A 20,552-nucleotide genomic window follows, 5' to 3' on the forward strand; every position below is an offset into this window, starting at 1 on the left:
ATGAATAAATCGTATGATGCAAGATGCTCTGAGGCTTCAGGTTAGATGTATACTACCAGGCTTCCAGTTAACTATCTGGAATATCTTCCCAGATTATTAATTTGATAATTGAAGAAAGTAAGATACAAAAATCCTGAGACTGTACACATAGAATATCCCCAGGTGGGTTGTCCGAAGACTTCTCAAAAATTGCAGTCACGTTCTTGGAAACAGTGAACTATGTCGAATAATGAGACAGTATAGACGACCTTCAACAATTCCAAACTTCCATTATCAAGATATTTTGATGGTCCAAATCTTTTGCGGAATTCAGGCCAATTGAACCACCATCTTACCATATCGCCCTCGGTTCTTTATATCAAGAGCCCAATCAACCTCTGGCTATATCTTTGGGGTGAAGCGACTCAACGCCCGAATTTTTGCACCATAGAAATAGAATACAACTGGTATCGGAATCATTGCAATAGAAAGAAATCCGAGGAGTGACGTAGCCCAGTCGACTCCCAACCTATTATACATGTAAGTTCCAAACAGAGGGAACGCAGCGCCAACCTCGGAGATTGTTAGTAAGACTCTTTCTGTGAAAGAAGTGCACTTACCGCGCTTCTAATGAGAGTATTCGCTGATATAGCTGAATTGGCAACAATCAAATACACGTCGATCAAATAATTGAGGCCTTGCATCCAGATCATCAAAATCCCCATTCCGATCGGTGCACCAGCGATTGCTTGTGGCACCCATGAGATACTTGGGTTGGATGTCCATCCAAACCAAAATAACCCGATCGGCAGAAGAAAGGCGCCCACAATCATGGGAGGAAGACGATCTTCTGGCACGACAGAGCCATTGCGTACTTTTGGAGCGTACCACAGGCGTGTTGCGACAGTGACGACAAGGCAGCCCAGAAGAACCCCAACTAATATCCCCAGGAAAGGCAATGCTGCAACCCCCTCGTTATTCCAACCCCGGACTTGTCGAAAAGCGATAGGATATGCGACGAAGAATAGGTATAGGATTCCGTAAATAAGCGAGATATAGATGGTCATGCAGACAAGAATCGGCTCGAGGAAAAGCATTTGCATCGGTCGGAAAAGGTATTTGGTCAATATCTCGCTGAATGTCGGCGTCTTTTCGTCTAGACGAGAACGGTACGCCCAAATACCTGTCGACTTACGGAGACGGCTGGCACGACGCTGGAGGATAACAGGATGGTATGTCTCGGGTAAAACTAGAAAGGCAATTATGCCAAAAAATGACGCCGGTATCATGGTGATCCAGGCAGTCCATCGCCAACCCAGATGTGATTCGACAATGAAGCCACCACTGTTGAGTACAAATTAGCTCGAGTCCGGTTGTATTAATCCGCGGTATGATGATATTAACGTACACGATCGGTCCGAATATCGGTCCCACGAAGGTAGCTGCAGAAAACAAAGAGATTGCAATCGCGCGTTCCACAGGACCCCAAAAGTCTGCCAAAGCACCTGGTATAATCGCAAGGGCGGATGTGCCGAAAAATCCCAACAGGAAACGGGCAAGCATCAAGGTCTCAAGGTTCTCAGCAACAGCGACGGGGATTTGGAAGATGATGAATATTGCATATCCGATATAGAGAGGTCGCAATCGGCCATATAGCTCAGATAAGGGCCCCCAAATCTGTGGTCCTATCGCAAACCCCTTCGCGTCAGTGTTAGCATTTCGGCTCTGTTATTATTGCGGGGTTGACTTTTTGACACACCAGAACAGTGAGGCTTGTTCCCAGAGTTGTAACTTCAACTGAAACATGAAACTCTTGCGAGGTAACTCCAGAAGCAGCACTGAATACACTGCTAGAAAAGGTGACCCAGGTGGTCAATGTACTGAAAATGAAGGTGATCAGTGTTTTCTTCCAGAATGGATAGTTCATCGGTAGTCCAGGATCGTTAGGTCCATCCCATTCAACCAAATAAGGATCCACGACTTCCGACTTATCAGCAGCTGGCTGTTCTCGGGTAGCTTCCAAGTCTGTCCCAGACTTGCAAGTGTCGGTAGACATTTGCGCGTCAACTTCTTCCTTCGTCTTTGGGGGTGGGTTCGCGTCTCAATCGTGTTCGTAGAGTGGTTTCGGGAGATATGCACACGATTGAAGGTCTTTCAACATTTTGTCGAAATTGTGATAAAGAGTCATTTTTGTAACTATTTGTAAGGCACAACATGCCTGTACTTTACCTTGAACAATCTGTGTAGAACTATTTATCCGATGCTGGCGGTCAGTCGACCAACTGTTTCCCCGAGCCGAGCAAAAAGATTATCCGAGCCAATCAAACTGAGAGCGCGGGACCTTGAGCTGCACAGTAAATTCTCCTCTGAGGACTGTTTATGCCCTTGCTTACTACTCATTCATCAAATCCGTAGCATAACCAAGCCATAATGTGATCAATTCTGGAGGTTAGGTGGCGATGTCACTGGCAGTGCGTGACCAATGGCAATTTTTGAATCAGCGACGGGCAACTTTTAACTACTAGTACTAAGATTGCAGTACTTAGGTAGTTTTGAACACTGTATGCGATGCTTTCAAGTTTCGCTTATAATATACTATACTTCTTCTTCCTCGTCCATAGACTCGGATAGATAATTGTGATACCATGCATCCCTCCGAATTTATCAAGGTTTGCTCTACTAATACCAGTACTACTTTTCGCAAGCTAGGGTAGGGTCGACGATGGAAAGCTGTAGCTTTCTGGCTCCTATCTAACTATGACTATTGGATTTCTTAAACTCTCTCTCTATTTATTATTTTCTCACGTCAATTTTCTGGCTATTTTATGTTCCCGATCATAATATCTCTTCCCAATCTGACAAGTAGGATATATTCCCCTCTATTGCCGTGAAAAGTACATACGACCATAGGGTGTGGAGAACAGGGCTTCCCGTCCGCTCAGCCGTACTTAAGCCACATACTAAACGCAGTCAATAACCAAAGAGCCCTGGATCTTAAATTAGCGTCAGTTTCTGTGTTAGGGTGAGTGCGGGTGATATGGGTGAGAATTCTGGAGACTGGGATAAGAGAGGTGAGAACGGGGTGAGAGCGGGTGAGAACAGGGTGAGAGGGGTGAGAATATCCGCTGCGATGCGTTTGTATTTCCCTAATCTGTAATGGTAAATAATAAAAGCCCGAGGGTATAAGTCTAGTCTGCCATACCTAAATTATTTTTTACCTAGCTACTCGACCAAAGATGTCCCCAGAAGAAATCTAAAAGAAGCTAGACGAGAGGAAGGTATGTACTGTATTATATAGATTTATATATAAGTATTATAATATACGGGAATAAGTAGTCAATACTATCTGCTATAAGTAGCTCGCTCTAGCTATACTCTATAACTACAAAAACACAGTATTAAACTAGATACTGTAGGTAATTAAGATATTAACTCAGATTATTGAGGCTTATCAATACGTAACAGATAGAGACTTTCTTATAATAAAGCAACTAACGCTAACTTCTCCTAAGAGAAGCCCGATCCTATCCTACAGCTATTAAAATCCTTTACAGAAGATTATATTACTATAAGGAAAAAATTATCCTTACAGAAGTCTGTATATCTGAATTTTATTAATTTTATATTAAGGTAGGAGCAAGAAACTTCTCGCTCTCTACCAGGCTAAGTTAAGAAAGATATTCTCAATATAAGGCAGGTATAAACGATTATATAAGGTATTTACTGATAATTTTTAGTATATAAGGCAGGACTTAACTGTTAAATATAAGCTGATAATAAAGCTATAGGAATAATATATAGTTACAGCTAAGGATATAGACTACCTTCTTCGTGGCCTATTCAGGGATAATTAGTATAACTATAGATATAACCAGGCTCGGGTTCAAACTAGCAGCGCCCTCATAATTTTTGCTAGCTTAGGCTTAAGAGTAGGCGCTGTTGTAGAGTTAAGTAACTATTATAATACCAATAAGTACCTTTATTATAGGGTTTGTTTGGATCTTTACCCCCCCCCCCTCCCTTTCTAAACTGATAGAAAATTAATAGTACCTCACTTTTAATATAAAGTAGAGCTTGAAAGATAGTAAGCTAAAACATTGGATAATAATTAATCCTTAGTTCCTAAAAGGAAAGCATTATAAAGACGACGGATCTTTATAAGGTCCCTAACTCTTCTAATTTTTAATAACTAATCTAACATTTAAAGACCCAAGAATTAGTTTAGGGAAAACCCAATCCTCAGTTTTAACTTTATGTTCTAGGTTATAGTATATAGCGTCGCCGATGGTGCCTTTAAGAGACTCAGGACGGCAGAAGAAATTCTGGTAGTAAGACCTCTAAAAGGGAGGAAATCGTATATACTTAAATAGGATAAGGAGAAAAGTAAACTCTCTTTCTTTAGGATAATAACCCTGAATAGTCCCCTTCCTACAAGGGTATTGATATTCTTCTCTCTATAGTATAACTTTATAAGCTTAGCTTAGCAAGAGTACTTTAAAGACTAGCTATATATATATAGAATTTATACGAATGTTGTAAATTATATCGATCGTAAGTGCTTTTCTTTTAAAGTCTACTACCCCTTACTGATACTATTCAGACAAGGCTTCAGAAGCCACTTATAGCCAGGCCCTTAACCATCAGAATTATAATACCTATATTAAATACCAATCTGTACTAAAGTTATTAGATATTTAGGCCCTTATCTATAACTTAGAGCCAGATTATAAATGCCAAAATATAGAGCAAAGTATAGCTTATTATCGAGACCCTAATACCCTAATAAAACTAGATATAGCTTCTATCGAAGTATTTAGTCTCCATTTGTGTGTATGCCTCTCTCTGCTGGCTACCAGGGGTGGCAACAGTTGTCTCGACGTGGTAAGATATGGGTTTCGACAGTGAGTAGGTAGTGTGAAGGCGTGCTGATGGTGAAGGCGTGTTGAAGGTGAGGACGCGTTGATGGTAAGGGCTGGAGATGAGTGACGGTTGAGGATTGGTGATAATCATGATCGATGGACCAGTGAGTCAAAATGTTGATTGATTTGCGGCGCGGCGTACTGTAACTGCCGAGCGGTGAAGTGGCTGTCAACGGTGACAACCCATCGCCGTTATAGTGGGATCTTTGTTGGCTCACCGATGATGTAAACGATGATAGACGGTGAATCTTGATGCAATTCATCAACTAGAATCTGTCATTACAGCAGATCGCAATTTAATTATCTGTCGATAGTCTTTTTTGAAACAATCGACTATGGGCTTGGAGGCGCGTGACGGTGCAATCAACATTAATTAGCAATTCAAAAATGGTAAAGGGTACACCATGTACATCTACTGACGATAGGCTGTATCGGTATTTTCACTCGGGTCGCTCTTCTACGCGGCTCAAGCTTCGTCGCGTACTCTTTGGTGATACACAGCTCTTAGGTATTGTCGATAAATGATCGTCATGTGCGTAATATATATCCTCAGATGCGCACGTACATGGTAGCAGTAGAATTGGAAAAACCATCAGAATGTCAACAACTCAAGCCCGTTCTTCTGGCCCTCTTTTCGAATATCATATTCCATTGGCATAACCAAATGAGAGACTCTTGTGGAGTTCAAAGGGGTAATGTAGCTAAGTACTGGTCGAGACTAACGGTGGCTATGATATTCTAAGAAGATGCTGGATATGGTGAGGCAAATCTGGCGCCGCCAGCGCTCTGCTCGCGTGGTCTAGTCGAACATGCCACGTTCTCCTTAACGAATCGGGTTCGACTCCCGCAGGGTGCATTTGAATGACCATTTATCGCGCTCATGCATCGTGTTCATAACCCGCTTGTTTCCGGTTCGTCTCGCGTGTTTTTTCTCGTGGGCCTCGTGTTTTCTGTCGTCCCATGACACCGACCTAGGTCATCACCCGGCGGTATACTACAGGCGAAATGGCCGTACAATGACGCGCCGCAGCGTCTCACATCGAGCACATGTGACAGGCCCACAACACAGAAAGAACATCACAGCTACGTCCGAGGTCAATAAGTACGACTTTTCTACCAGTTATCACAAACCCACCTGGCATCCTTCGAGTAATAATTGAGCAGTTGCAACCACTGCGGCAGTCGAACGACCGTAATTCACGATGCTCGTCCGCTGGTGAATTCGTGCCGTTCGGTGGTGACCCGGGGCACAAGAATGCCAAAATTGCGGTTTATTGCCAGGAACGAAACAACCTCGAGTATGGCAGAGTGACTCCCTTAGCTCGCACTTGTCGGCCCTACAATGCACTCCCGCCCTGCTCCAGGTCGATTCCTGTTTTCGGCCATGCAACAACCTTCTATCCGCAGCAATTTTCCAGCGAACTCAGACATGATATGGCTTGCGGCCACGTTTGAAAGGGAAAAGTTATCTTCATATCAGCGGTTTGGCAAAAAGGTCAATTGATTACCCCAAGCATGCAGTTATGAGAACTTGTTACCAGCTTCGTTCGCAAAGTGGGCCATGACCGCAGCCAGGGGTATCGCTTTCTGCATTGAGAGCAACTCACCATGCTTGTGGTATAGGTGAGCTTCCCTAATACCAGCCCACAAATAGAACCCCGATTGGACCCGCGGGAGCGGCCGAACCACGGGCTTCTCACTACCTCTCCATATCAGCATGATTTCCAGGCGATGAGGGTGGTCGAGTCTCACTTCGGTGTAGTCTGGCATCGGCATAGGCAGACGTGACACGAGGTAGCCGTCTCGCCTCATTTACACGTCAGAGGTCCCGGAATTGCTCCGTACAACAGGAATGAGTGGGCTATATCTGTCAATGCGTATCCCTCGGCAAACTTCCAGCTGTGTCAGTGAAGGACATGACTGGAGAAGATAGTCATGGTATGTTGTTCTGAGGAGGTTAGGGACTGACCTGAAGATTACTGCTCTCGTGGCGAGAGGTCCGGGGTAGCTCCAATGCTGGGGCCTACAATGTCGCTTGCCCAGCTGCAACTAGGGCCTGACGGAGCTGAGCCTCATACTGCGACCAAAAGCTCAACTCATTCAAGATTGATGCTTTTCTTTGAGAAACCGTGCGTAGTCTTTCTCGGTAATCGTTGATTCTCGGTTTTTCTTCACTGTCGCTGGATGCTTTCAGTCGTCCGAGCAGGTCTAGCATGCGTCCGGACTATGCCTGTCGTCGTGGCTTCGGATTGGACGTGTTACAAGAGATTCCTAGCCATCGTGGCACGGAAGCTAATATAGCAATAGTTAATGATTGGTCAAATAGGATGAAGCTGGAAGAGATGAAAACATGTGGGAACCCTACCATGTTCTATTCGAAGGGGACTGAGCCTCTCTGAATCCTTTCCGTTGATAAGAGCTCGATGATAGCGAAGTAGAAACACCTTGAGAGTCATTGGCCCAGCCAGTCGTGCTTCCTTAGTTTAAGGATGATGGGGAAGTGCAGCTCGGTCGTGGCGAGTGCCGTCTTGGCGTTTGTCCTATGACTAGAAAGACGCATCAGCAATCTCATCGGAGGGAAAAAGAGCACGACAATATGGAACTCAAACAAACAATATCCGCACCTTGATCCAAAATGTAGTCCCGGCCATGGTACTTGGCACAAACAACATACCAAGGTAACCAACAACATATTGAGCGACTCTTGATTGAAATTCTGCCTTTCTTTAGAGTGAGTCTTCAGCACAGGACAAATATGCTCAAGGTTGACGCAACGGGAAAATCGCGTTATCAGCTGTTACTATGCGCTGTAGCCGGGAAGGCCGAATGGCTGCCTAAAGATTTTCCCTAATCTATCATTGATCGTTAGTAGATAGCTTGTGAAGGCAACTTATAACTCACCGTGCTTGCAGATTTGATCATTTTTCCGAGGTCACTCAAGGTCCGTCAAGTGGCTCCTAGAGGAATAGAAGAGAAGGGCTGGTCTTGAGCATATTTTAGGTCAGCATGATTTCGAATGACCGAGCAGCCACACTCACTTGCTATTCGAAGATTCGGTTTTGAGATTGCACGCGTCGCCCAGATCGGCCACTCAGCTATCATACACTGAGATCCCCACTGGCCCAATGAGAAGAACTAGAAGCATTTCTCGATGGCCTGAGGAGGGCCCAAGTGGAGCAAGACGAGTTGGAAAAAGAGATGGAGAGCGACCGGCTCAATGAAGAGCTCAGCCTGCTCCATCAAAACCAAGCTTCGCAAAGAGACTTGCTTCAATCAGGTCGCACTCAGACTTTGTCACCGTCGATCTCTGCTGATCATAACTGCGGGCGTGGCGTTAGGATGGTTCTGGTTCCCGATGGAGGGAACGCCTACATAGCCACGGCGCTCACTAGCCAGGCTGCATTAGGTTAATAGAATCTTGAATTGAATTGAATTGAATTGAACTGAAATCCATGTAATTGCTGTGTATCCTCCCACGTATTTTGTGTGGAGCTACGTACTAGTAATTTACGCTAACCGTTCTTGCTCAATTCTTCTGTATTCTGCCATACATCCCGCCTATTCCTTCCGATACAAATACCTATCATTATCGCCCAAGCAAATGCCAGCTTATTTTACTTTCTTTTACAGCTGAAACTACCCTTCAACGTCACCGCAACCATGAATACCACTCCACAACTAATTCTCGATATTGAGGATGCTCTAGTGTCTGACGAGAACCCAGCCCGTGACAATGGCACTCTCGACTATGAACGCTGCGCCAGACTACACAATTACTTAGTCGCGTATGGTTGGATGGCTCGTAACGAGAGAGACACCCCCGACCTTGATACGCTAGCCAGTGAAAAGCATTTCTTCAATCAGCCAGAAGAGGATATAGCAGCCATTCGAACTCGCCTTATTACACCGCTTAACTCGTTCTTGGATTTAATCTATGATCCTCAACCTGGGCTCTTTTACTGGGTTGACTGTCTTGAGATGAGGCCCGGCGACGAGTATGTGTACGGTGACAACGAAATGGACGATGACAAAGAGCGATTTGTTATAATCTATGGCACCAACATGAGTATGGGCTCACATAATCTGGGTGTTCTTTATGACCAACAACGCAATCGGGCCTCATTCCCAATGACTATAGAGAATCTAGAAAGCGTGGAGCCTGTAGATGAGCATGAGGAGATGTGGTTTCCGCTAGAGACCATCCTAACCCACTGGATATATATGATTCGAATTGGGAAAATTGTCGCAGGACTTCCAGAACGACTTCCTTCAGGCGAACCCCCAACAAACCGATCACAATTTGGTCTATGGTCATGGCTTCCTTACTGCGAGTTCCAGGTCAATAGCACAGTAGCTGCGATAGAGCGCTACTCAGCTGCAGTTGAATCTCGCATGTCTCCTGACTCCCTTCTGCCGATTTCTGCGCCACTTTTTACTAGTGCAGAATTAGATGCGGCAGGTGTGCCGCAGGATTGCTTTATTCGCTCACTCTTAACACAGGTTAAGACTCCGCGTTTCAAGTTTATCGCTCCTGGGCTGGAGGTTCCGCATGATAAGGATGCGTTTGTGAGACGTCAGAGATTCACGAATATACCCCACGAAGAGGATAGTATTCCAGGGGTCTTGGTATTTGCAGCTCCAGACAGGCAGGTGGATATTCACGATGAAATCCATTACTTATTTTCCATCGCACATGACTACAATTTGGATATAGAAGATACCTCTATTCCAACTGGACTCTACAGTGAACCTGTTTGTCGGAGCACTTATGATGTGGAGGAGGCCGGTTTCCATATCGTGCTTCCATTTGAACTACGACCCGAGCCCTGGCAGGATGGGGCTCGAATGAGTGATGGGACACAAGTTACGGCGGGCTCATTTACGGAACTCTTTCAACATGGTTCCTTCCATCCATTTGGAGGCGAAGGCCGAGCGCAGAGATTGGATAGTCTGTTTGACCGGTGGACGGCGATGATTGAAAGTGGTATATGGACAGTGGGCGAAGATGGCGTGGAGGGAGGAATCGAAAAACTCAGAGAAGCAGATAGAGGTGACGGGACTGAATATTCGATCGCACCAAGCTGGTGAGCCAATCGTTAGTATTATAGGCTATTATTCAAGTTCAAAGAGCCTGTCTGTATTTAACACTTATGTCCTGTTTGTCCTTCTGCAGTGCTTGAGTAATCATACACATATTGCTGATCCGGTATGCATACTAATAGTATTGTACAGTCATAATAGGTAAAGGGGAAGCAGATAACTAGTAACCTGTGGAGGTAACAACCTGGTGCTAGCAGAGAATCAATGCTCTCTTACGAGGTGATTATTTCCATGTGAAGGTTTGATTACTAGGCAATGACTTAGATTTATGATCAATCAGCTTCCTGTACCACTTTGGCGAGGCCAAGGAAAGACGCCAGAAGGTTTGCACAGACAGAGAGCGTTTAGCTAGAACGTTTATCTAGAAACACATGGCAGTAAATTAACCTATATCTAGGTCCTTTAAGTTCAGATAGTTCCTCACCACACACATATTCTCTATGTGATCATCTCTCGCGCCATAATACTAAGAAATACAAGCGCCATTATAACAATTTGATCCAGAGCAATAGCCGCTTGTGCTGCCACAATATCCAGCCACAGAGCAACAATCACCAAACTGTGACCCAACACATGTCATGTTGTTTGCAAAGTTAGGGCCACACTCTCCATTGGTAGAGGGATATCCGGTGGTCAAACAAGCCCCGGAGTAACAGTTAGGAGGGCTACAGTAATCATCGGTGCTCCCGCAATACCCGTTCACTGAGCAACAGTCACCGAACTGTGTTCCAGTGCAGGTTTTATTGCCAGCGAACAGGGGTCCACATTCACCACTGATTGATGGACCTCCTTTATCAGTATCACAGTTTCCTGCGTAGCAATTTCCTGCGCCGCAGAATTTAGTTCCATTGCCACAGTATCCGTAAACTATTCGAGTAAAGGGGTTACTTAGTCAGCCATTATCATCGACCAGAGCGGTTTCTGGTTGAGCCCAGTAAGAGGAAAATGTAAATATAGAGAATGTTATACTTACTACTGCAGCAGTCACCAAACTCAGAGCCAGGGCAGGTCATATAGCTATTATTGGGCCCGCAAAGACCGTTTGTGCTAACAGTGCTATTATCAGCAGAGCCACAGTCATCTGTGCATTTTCCTCCAGACGAGCAGCAGATAAGGTAATATATGTGCGTTAGTCGAAGTCTCTTTTTTGGAATCCAGGGCTTTTGCCATTTCTGCAAAAGAAGGGGGACATGATGACACCTACTTTCCAAATGCACTATCAACGCAAGTAACACCCACCCCACATGCTCCATCAGTCGAGATAGTCGGCTCAGAGACTGGGGCTACACATATGTCATAGTCAAGCCAGAGATTGGAACAGTTGTCATCAACAAAGGTGTTTAGCGCTTGCAGCTGTGTGAGATCTAGTCCGAATTGTAGATTCAGTGTAGCACAGTCGTCACCCGAAACTACCTGGTAATACTTGCCGCAGCTTTCGGTGGTGCCGCTTTGTGTTGGATAGGCTGGTGTTGCGGTAGTATATTAGACGCCAGTGCCAGTGTGTGCTGTAATGGTGACTGATGGTGCTTTCCAGGTACCTCCAGGAGCTTGCATACAAACGCGCTGCCCAATGGAAACTCCATTGCAGCTTCCTTGAATGTTGGAGTTCCATGCCAGAAATTGGGACACAGAAATGTTGTTGGTGGTGTTCGAGGCACGCTCGGCGAGAGATGAACTAATGTTTAGCATCGAATATTAGCAAATACTGGTATCACTACTTTTTGACCATGCACTCCTAAATGCCATGGGGAATCTTGGGGGCAATAGAGTTATGATCAGAATTTATTTTATTACTGCGTTGGGTTTTGACTTCTAGACTGCTAATTCGTTGTGCTTTGTCTCCTATAGTTATACAGACTAGAATAACCATGTTTATACTACGATAGTGGAAGATTATAGGTTCTGTGCTCTTAACGATGATCTGTATGTTATCTAAAGAGCTCTGTAGAGTGTACAAAGCTTTGATATACTAACCCGGCTAATTTTACTATATAGGATGTTTCAGTGGCCAATGGATTAGCCACGATAGAGCTAGAAAATTAATCTAGGTCCCTATACAAATGCTGCCTATAGGCTAAGCTTGATTAATAGTGCTGGATATATGTGCCGAGATTTCCTAATTATAGCTGCTATGAACCAGAGCCTTTTAGTTGAGAGTGAAGAAGAGGATTCAACTAAGCTCATATGTAACGCCTTCTACGATGGCAATCCTACTCTTATAAAGGGAAGCGGGGAGTTCTTATTTGATGATCTTGATTTTGAAGATATGCTTGGTAATAAAATTGACGGCTGGGCCTGTAACGTGATCTACGCTGACGATAAAGATGGCCTGGTATAGATCATAGTGAACAAAGATGGCAGTTTAGAATATAATACGGGTCTCCCCGCCATCCTGATTACAAGCACTGAGACTTATGTGTCTACTGTAAAGGCTTAGATACCAGGCGGCCCTGTTGATGGTAAGCTTCCGGAGAGTACCTCTGCTGGCCATGATGTGTCAATGAGCCAGATCACGACAGCACCATATTCCGCTGATCTAGAATATTATTTGCGCCATACTTATCGTCACCACTACTGAAGATTATTTTGATCTAATACTCGCCGTCTGGGAAATTCGTTCAAATCATATTCATCGAATCACCTATATTTAATTTTGCTTTTAGTTCTTATCATTTAAAAAAGCCTAAGTATTTAGTTTGAATCTAAGCCGTACCATAAGAGGAAGGCCGTAGAGCTTTTACGGTTTTTACCTAGTCTAAATGATCAAAAAAGTCTAGCGAATCGTATGGGAGTACTACGCCAGTAACTCCTATAATTATCTATATGTTTAGTCATAGTGCAAGGTAACAGTTTAAAAGATTGCTTCTTTAGACTGCATAACCGTATACTCTATAACTTGGTGAAATATTCTTAAAAGACACTAGGGTCCTTAGCCTAAGCTTTATCTCTCTGATTGGCAGGCCCTCTCTGTAATAGTAGCCTGGTTGAGATAAATCAAGTGCATTAAGTACGTAATACTAAGTGTGAGGAGAGAAGAAACTATGGGAGGTGAGGCTTGTAGATAGGCTACAAGCCTGAGCTAGTCCTAAAAGAGAAGTAGGGTCTGGTTGTGAGTATTACAATATTAAAGATGTTGAAGGTATCACCAAAAACGAACTTAATAAACGTGCTTATGCCTACAAAAAGCTGTTTCTGTGGGAGGCCTATAAAATAATTGGGTACGTTATCACCGAGAGGGTTTTGTATTATAAGAGCATCTATCCAATATTTCAGTTGTCTATGACTAAGTTTTCGGTATTTCAATATAGTCAAATTGAGGGTTACGACAAACAAAGCTTATACTTCCTTTCCGCTTGAAGAACGACGGAACAGCAGTTGTCTCGGCCGGGCGAGATAATCGATATCTGATAACTATTGGCGGTTCGGAGACATCGAGAAATTATCCTTTGGATTATCCTGAGTTTATGCTAAGATTGGGAGGTAAAAACACGGCAGTCGTAGCTCATCCTGACATAACGGCACCAGATTCTGAGGATAATCTTGTAAGGGCAGAACAGGAGTTGACTGATAACAATCTCGATAGGCTAATTAAGATAAAAGAAGTCAACCCTTACATCAAGACAGGTAAAAGTACTCAAATTTATACTCAATTTATTAAGAAAGTCACGGAAAAAGTGGACGCGATCAGAAATGATACAGAGAAGTCTAGTATTGGGGATGTTTCTGAACGTCTTAGTCGCGCCGACACGATTAGTCAACAAATAATACTCCTCAGGAAAGCCTCGATAATTAACTGGCTAATCACGTATCTAACCAAAGACGATAGTTAGAATCTCCAAAACACTAAGGGCGGTACAACCCGTACCACTGTTGCGACCGTGGCCGACACAGAGACCAGAGTTCTAGGTGCAGCCAAGATATCCAAATACCAATTAATCGACTTTCCAGCAATGTTTGCCGATCTACTCAACACTCCGAAGATTCAAGGGAAGAATATTGAAAGTAGGGTTGATTTTCAGACCTAGGTGAGTTTCCCTTCTTTTAAGGTGTCATCTTATAAGCCCTAGAGGTACTAATTGTATGTTGATATATAGGCCAGTGAGCTTAGAGACGTTTTACCCAGTACCAAGGGTCCTTCAGTAAGCGACTTAAGTGTTAGTCATTGGTAAGAGATCGTCGCTTAGGAGGTTAAATCTTAGATAGATGAGTGTTGATCGTCGAGAGATTTGGCGTTTATACTTAGTGAACTAGGAAAGATATATAGTATAACGTCTCCTATTAGCTTTCAAGTTACACGATCTGTATTACTAAGTACCACATACATATATAAGATAGTCCTTATTCAGGACCCAAGAGATACAAATAAGTATAATTTAAAGCTATCTTGAATATTTTATTATATATTATCCAAAATCAGCAGTAATGGCCAGTATAGAATCTCCCCAGGGCCCTCCGAGAGTCTCTGGAAACCGCATTTTCTGTTCAGAGTCTGGGTAGGGCACCTATCGAGAGTAGCTATTTTCTAATTTTTTTTTTCTTAGAGGGATTTGATTTAGAGAAAACTTTGAAAGGATTCATAGTTAGAATGATATTAATAGTCTCGACGTACTTAACTTCCAAGGTTGTTTATAGTTAGTGTATAAGCTTATAAGTTTACAGTACAGTTACCGTCGTATATGGTGGGGCACCACTACAGGGGCAATTAAATATCAAAGCTGAGTGGAAAATAAGAAGAAAATAAATAAATAAAATAAAACAGAAAAAAAAAGAATTAATACCCAAAAATTACGGTACGATCTACTTCGCCTATAAATACTTGCTGGTTGAAGTATAATCCTGTCCTTCAAGAAGTTGACTTCTGTAACGAACCAGAGATATTGCCTGGTTATATGACCCTGTATCACATAACCTATGCCCTATTTATCTGTATAAGAATACTAGCGATAGCATCTCTCTTCTTCTTTTTCTCTAGCTTTCTTACTTTTTGTCTAATACTACATATATTCTGTCTGCACTGAGTCCTTACAACTTCCCCCTTTCTTTTCCTCAATATTAAACTTTATTTTCCCCACTTATCACTGCACGTAGTACCAGCGCCACTAGCACCACTACCTGTACTATTTCTGAATGGCAGCTACAGAAAAATCTGGTATTAGCCTTATAAGCCAATACAATATCGTTCTACCGAAAAGGCAGGCGTATGACTCTTCTGGCAAACCTATACCTGCATACGACCCCGATCAATATGCTGCGGCAATAAAGGGGGAGGATCTCCCCGTTGATCTAAGCCCGTTTTAGCATCAGAGAGCAGTTATCCGTAGGATTCATGATTTACTTCAATTTACAACAAGCCCGGTAATTCTTAAGCTATACTCCGGCGACGATAGTCAGGCCTATTAATTTTCCCGCACCCGTAATACTTACCTAATAATAAGTGATGTAATCCCCGATATACAAAAGCCTGCTACTCAGCCGTACTGTATCTGGTATCCCGACCTTATATCAGAAGAAACATATCGCAAAGTTACCCGTCGGTATCTTTCTATACAGTATTAAGTAGGCCGAGCGTATGCTGTAGTATACTATACAGATCTTTATAAAGAACTAGACCTTTTGCCTAATGTCTCTATTATAGAAGAATCCCGCAAAGTTAACAAAGACACCACAATCTACAAGATTATCATATCTGCCCCCCCAACAATATATTGTCATAGAAGATTTCTCTCGATCTGTTTATCTTGAAACCCCACGAACACCTACGTTTCTGAATGGAGATATAAAGCCCCGATAGGCTTTATTAGGCCTGAAGGGGCAGCAAGTTGACCCTGGTAAAAATTCACCAGAGACGACTGCTGATAATATTAACATTGAGGAAGATAGATTTATCGGCTTACAAGATATCAGCTTGAAGGATATCAGCGGAATAGAGGACTACGCTCAACTAGGCCCAGGCCAGTCCGATCAACTGTGGATGTCACTTCCGCCTGATCTTCTAAACCTTAAAAAGCGCCTTCAGACACAGATAGCCGTATAGGAGGGTAATTTAGATCGATACAGTCGACTAAAACACCTATATAGGCTGAGAACTAAACTTAAATATAATTATGTTCTTTGTAGCATTTATCACAGTACAACCTTCGCCAGATAGTAGGCCTATTAGCTAGAAACAAACCCTAGACAGACAATCCTCCTAGGTAAATTACTTAGCTAAGGTAATAAACAGGAGTACAGAGAGATTTACACTACGATTTATGCCCGTATAATAATAAACAATAATATCTCTAGTATCAACGATAACTCAGACTGCCTCCCGTAGGTTATATAGGGGCCCGTAAAGCCCTCTGAGAATACTTTAGCTAATCTAGTTCGAAAATATCCGTCCATAGGATATTAAGTTATAATTACTTATATAATATATAATTATAGCTTGATATTCTGAAGTTTAAAGCCCCCCCTATACCAGATCCTTATATATAGCTGCCAGGCAAAGTAAAAATCCATTCTACCTACAATACCTTGAGGAAATTATAAAGGAGCACGATATAACTCCCCCAGACTTTCACTACTTTAAGGACTTTAATTATACTACACCAGGCTTACAGACTGATATAGAGCCTAGAGATAATCTCACAGGTCCCACTGTCAGCTACTATAATATAGAGACGGGCTAGCAAACCCGGGAATAGTGGAGAGATATATATAGCTCTCAAATGAAACTGCACAGAATTTAAAAGATAAACTTAACGCACCCTACCCAGGTACGGATATTAGTCTTTTTTATAACGATAAAGAACTTTAATCTAAGCTTTCACACCGTATATAGCCTATAGATCGGTAGTATGCAGGTTTCAATATATTAAATACCATTAGTCCCTTTGATTTTCAAGTATTATCTGCTAAGTATTCGCTAGCTTAGTTACCAATGGCAATATCGCTCGTAGGTACTAAGACCAACCTTTATAATCTCAGATCAGTTCTAATCTTTCCTTTACATCGAGCACTTAAGTATAGTATAATAGCAGTTTTATAAATACACTCTAGAAGCACTGACATATTCTAACAATTATTATATAGGTAAACAAAAGCTCGCCAAGAAACTTACAGGTTTCTCAAATTTAATTGCCAGTACTGCGCCAAATCTAAGGAAACACCGGGGGTGTGTTTCTAGCGTTTTAGGGTATACTTTTAGCTATTCTTATCTGGGATCAGACCTAGGACTCTGGTGATACGGCTACAATTAATGCCTAACCCAAACAGCCAAGTATCTATACTATTGACACTATATCTTTCTATGCTTATTACATATAATAATAGAATTTCTATTATACTAAATTCTGTCCTCGGGTTCGTCTTTGTTATTTTTCCTGACTCTCTGCGAAAACAATTAGAAGCATAATGCTATAATCAGCTACTAGCTTTTTCTAGAAACAACGCAACCTACATATCAATACGTTAACCTGGCTCTTAGCCTCTGCTAACATACTTTGTTGCTGATGTAGAATGAAGCTGGACTTGTCTTTGTGACTGAATACGAAAAGACATACCAGCTTACCTTGGCGTAATTGTAAAGAGTGCTCCTAGTAGAGATATTAACTTATGCCCGTTAACTTTATATTATACTAACGGAGAAGATACCCTGAATAGAAGTTCTGCATTTACTATCCCCTAAAACTCAGGCGAAGAGCTTATCTCTCTTTCTCGCTATCCCTGGATTTTATTCTTATGGCTCAAATTTTGAGGGAGCACAGTAAGACTCGGTTTTATCTGTATAGCGTTTGAATTATTAGAGAATATGTCAGGTCTGCGAGAAGAATTGTTTTGTAAAATTAAAGTCTGGTCTTTGAAAGAAGAATGAGTTAGTGAGGTTCAGGGATATAAGGGAGGTCAATAGTCTTTTGTGGGATCTAAATAAGTAATACAGTATATACAAATAAGTCACCTTTCTGTACCTTATAGAGCAACAGTAGAGAGATCTACGTTGAGAAGCGTTGAAATAGGCCCTTAGCCTTTTTCTGTAGGGTTACAGAGTATTGAAATAATCCCAATAGTAAGTGATAATCCTTGATATACTTTATTGTCAAGAAAAAACAGTAGGACCTCAAAATATGCGTTGAATCAATGATAAGACGCTGAACCAGCCACTTTTTTCTTCTGGACTATATAATTTTAATTACCCGAAAATATGAATCTATACACTCAGTATAGGATATTTATACTGCTTCGTACCTCTATATCCCGATTTTTCAGTCTCATCTATAGCTGGTTATCTTATATTTCATAGATTAGAAATAAAAGCCCCATTTATATTCCTGAAGCCTAGATAATGATCCCGTATAATTTAACAAAATATGGATAATCGATCTAAGAAATCCGGTAGGACCAGTAGGGAATTTCAGAATAAAATAATGGGTATTTTGATATCTAGTATATCTCTCCTGTCAGTTACTGAATTCTCCAGGTAATAGATCAATGCTTTCTCTGAATTCATAGGATTTTCTAATTATCGTATGTCATTGAGTTGGCCAGCCTTCTAATGTCAATCGACTGCGAAACTTAGGGTTGTAGGCAGAACTCGTATTATCCAAGGTTACTATATAGCGGTTACGACCGCCTATTTTCGTATGGGTTATATAGTGAGCCTTTAGATTATCCGAGCGTTTGACGCTGTGATGATATTCTGGTACCTAGCAAACGTACGGTCTTTTATCTGAGTGGTATATCAGATGTCTCTTGAGGGCCTTTCAGCGCCTAAGTTGGCGGTCGCAGTCTGGGTATGTATATTCGAACTGCCGCTGGGGTATTTTATATGGTAATTTTTAGAAGCTCCAGTCCGGAGGTACCTGAGAGGAAGAAAAAGGGGCAGCGTTTGTAGGTACTAGAGAAACTAGGCTTATTGTAAGTACTTTATTGCTGTTAGATCGTATAGAATAGGAGGTATAGGTAGGGGCTACCTTTGTCTTAAAGGTATGAGGCTTGGGAGATAGCTCTAATAGGCTGAAAGGATACTAATGTAGCATTTTTAAAGCCAGTAAACGACAGGGATCGGCTCGCAATGGATAAAGCCAGGATCGGAAAAACTTCCTGGTCGTTAAAAGCCGCAACTGACAAGACCATTTCGATAAATCTGCCGCATAGCTTCTTCAAGACAAAGCACCCTAAGCGACTGCTGTAAAAAGGCCGTACGGATAGGATATGTAATAAAGTAGTTTTCGGGAATAAAGGTCCATTGATTGTTTAGCTCGTTTATGATTAATGTTTGGCTTAAACGAGGTCGGCTCTTCAGTTCTACCTCTGAAGATGGATGTCTTAAAGGATAAGAATTTATTTAGAACAATCTTTTGGGAATTATACGCAAGCGGTATCATACTGTGGCTGTTGGCTGCTTTGTACAGACTAGAAGAAAGTAAAATACAGATTGGCGATCATATAATCTAAACACTAATTTGCAACGGGAGAGGTTTGGGCGGTAAGTGCGATAGACCGAGGCCTCAGTTGCTTAATACAAACAGCGAGCAGATATGTATATAAAAGAAAATATCGATATATAAATCGGCGAAAGTAGGGAAATTTTCCTCTTTATTTCCCGGAAGACTTTTGACAATATCCAGTTGGTTTAGTTTATAGGTATAGTAAATATATATTTGAGCGACATCTTATTTATTACTGTTTTAACGGCTGAAGTGTCAGTGATGATTCTACACTGAGACAACCAAAGCTTGTTCTGACCGTGTTACTTTAAAACTTTTCTCTTGTACGAATTTCTTTATTTTTGTCAGTAAATACTAAGTTAACGTTGCTTTACTTCTTTTAAACTGTGTTATTTGTTGACCACATATTCCTTGCTAATAAAAGGTTGGTGATAACAATATCATTAAGTATTGAGCATTAGAGAACTGAATCTGCTGGCTTTATCGGTCTTTGTGGCTATAAATCAAAGGAAATAGAGATTAAGCTATCTATACTACGTATATCTAAATTCTTAAATACATTACCTTGAATATAGTAATAGATCCTTTTGCTACGTGCCACAATATACAAGGGGACGGAAAGACCGATTCCGATCCAAATGTAGGCCCAGAGGAGCGACTGAACCTGGAATTGACAGCTGAAGGAGCCCTACCTAGGTAAGAACTATTTTAACCTCTAATATCGTATATAATGCTAATCAACGCAGCCGGTTTCCCAGCGGCCAGCTGACAAAGAACAAACTTCAGCAGCAGAACCCTTCTAGCCGATACTACAGCTTCTTGCAGAGCTTGAACAGGATGATCCAAAGCTTGCCTTTCCAGTAGCTCGAATCTTGGGACTCTACCGACGACTTTGGGACTTATGTATGTCGAAACATACTGGCAGTGAGAAGCTCCGTCAAACCAACCAGGAGTTGAAGAGGGAGAATACATGATTGGAAAATGAAAAGGGGCTGCTTCAAGCTAATTATGACGAGCAGCTATCTTAGCTTGATTATCTAAATTAAGCATTGGAGGCGTCTCGCAGGCGATTGATCAGTATTCTCAATGACTGGGGGCAGTGCTCGGAAGGCTAAGTGGTAGGGCT

At 42.2% G+C, this 20,552-nt stretch overlaps 3 protein-coding genes across 3 annotated transcripts; 2 read left to right on the forward strand and 1 right to left on the reverse strand.

Annotated features, from left to right (window-relative positions):
- Window positions 1–381: 381 nt before the first annotated feature.
- Window positions 382–2,035, reverse strand: N7481_006653 (MFS transporter; the record flags this gene model as incomplete). Its single annotated transcript, XM_057265872.1, has 4 exons — window positions 382–552; window positions 600–1,323; window positions 1,388–1,677; window positions 1,739–2,035. 4 exons carry the CDS (start codon window positions 2,033–2,035, stop codon window positions 382–384), a joined length of 1,482 nt encoding a protein of 493 aa, XP_057123592.1.
- Window positions 2,036–8,558: 6,523 nt separating this feature from the next.
- N7481_006654 (uncharacterized protein) lies at window positions 8,559–9,986 on the forward strand (the record flags this gene model as incomplete). The annotated part of the gene is made up of 1 exon (XM_057265873.1): window positions 8,559–9,986. One exon carries the CDS (start codon window positions 8,559–8,561, stop codon window positions 9,984–9,986), a length of 1,428 nt encoding a protein of 475 aa, XP_057123593.1.
- Window positions 9,987–11,914: 1,928 nt separating this feature from the next.
- N7481_006655 (class V chitinase) lies at window positions 11,915–12,336 on the forward strand (the record flags this gene model as incomplete). Its single annotated transcript, XM_057265874.1, has 2 exons — window positions 11,915–11,921; window positions 12,125–12,336. 2 exons carry the CDS (start codon window positions 11,915–11,917, stop codon window positions 12,334–12,336), a joined length of 219 nt encoding a protein of 72 aa, XP_057123594.1.
- Window positions 12,337–20,552: the final 8,216 nt, after the last annotated feature.

This window comes from Penicillium waksmanii (assembly GCF_028829765.1).
Source record: "Penicillium waksmanii strain IBT 27052 chromosome Unknown utg000005l:1.0-5232799.0:1.0-5237142.0, whole genome shotgun sequence".
Taxonomy (NCBI): domain Eukaryota; kingdom Fungi; phylum Ascomycota; class Eurotiomycetes; order Eurotiales; family Aspergillaceae; genus Penicillium; species Penicillium waksmanii.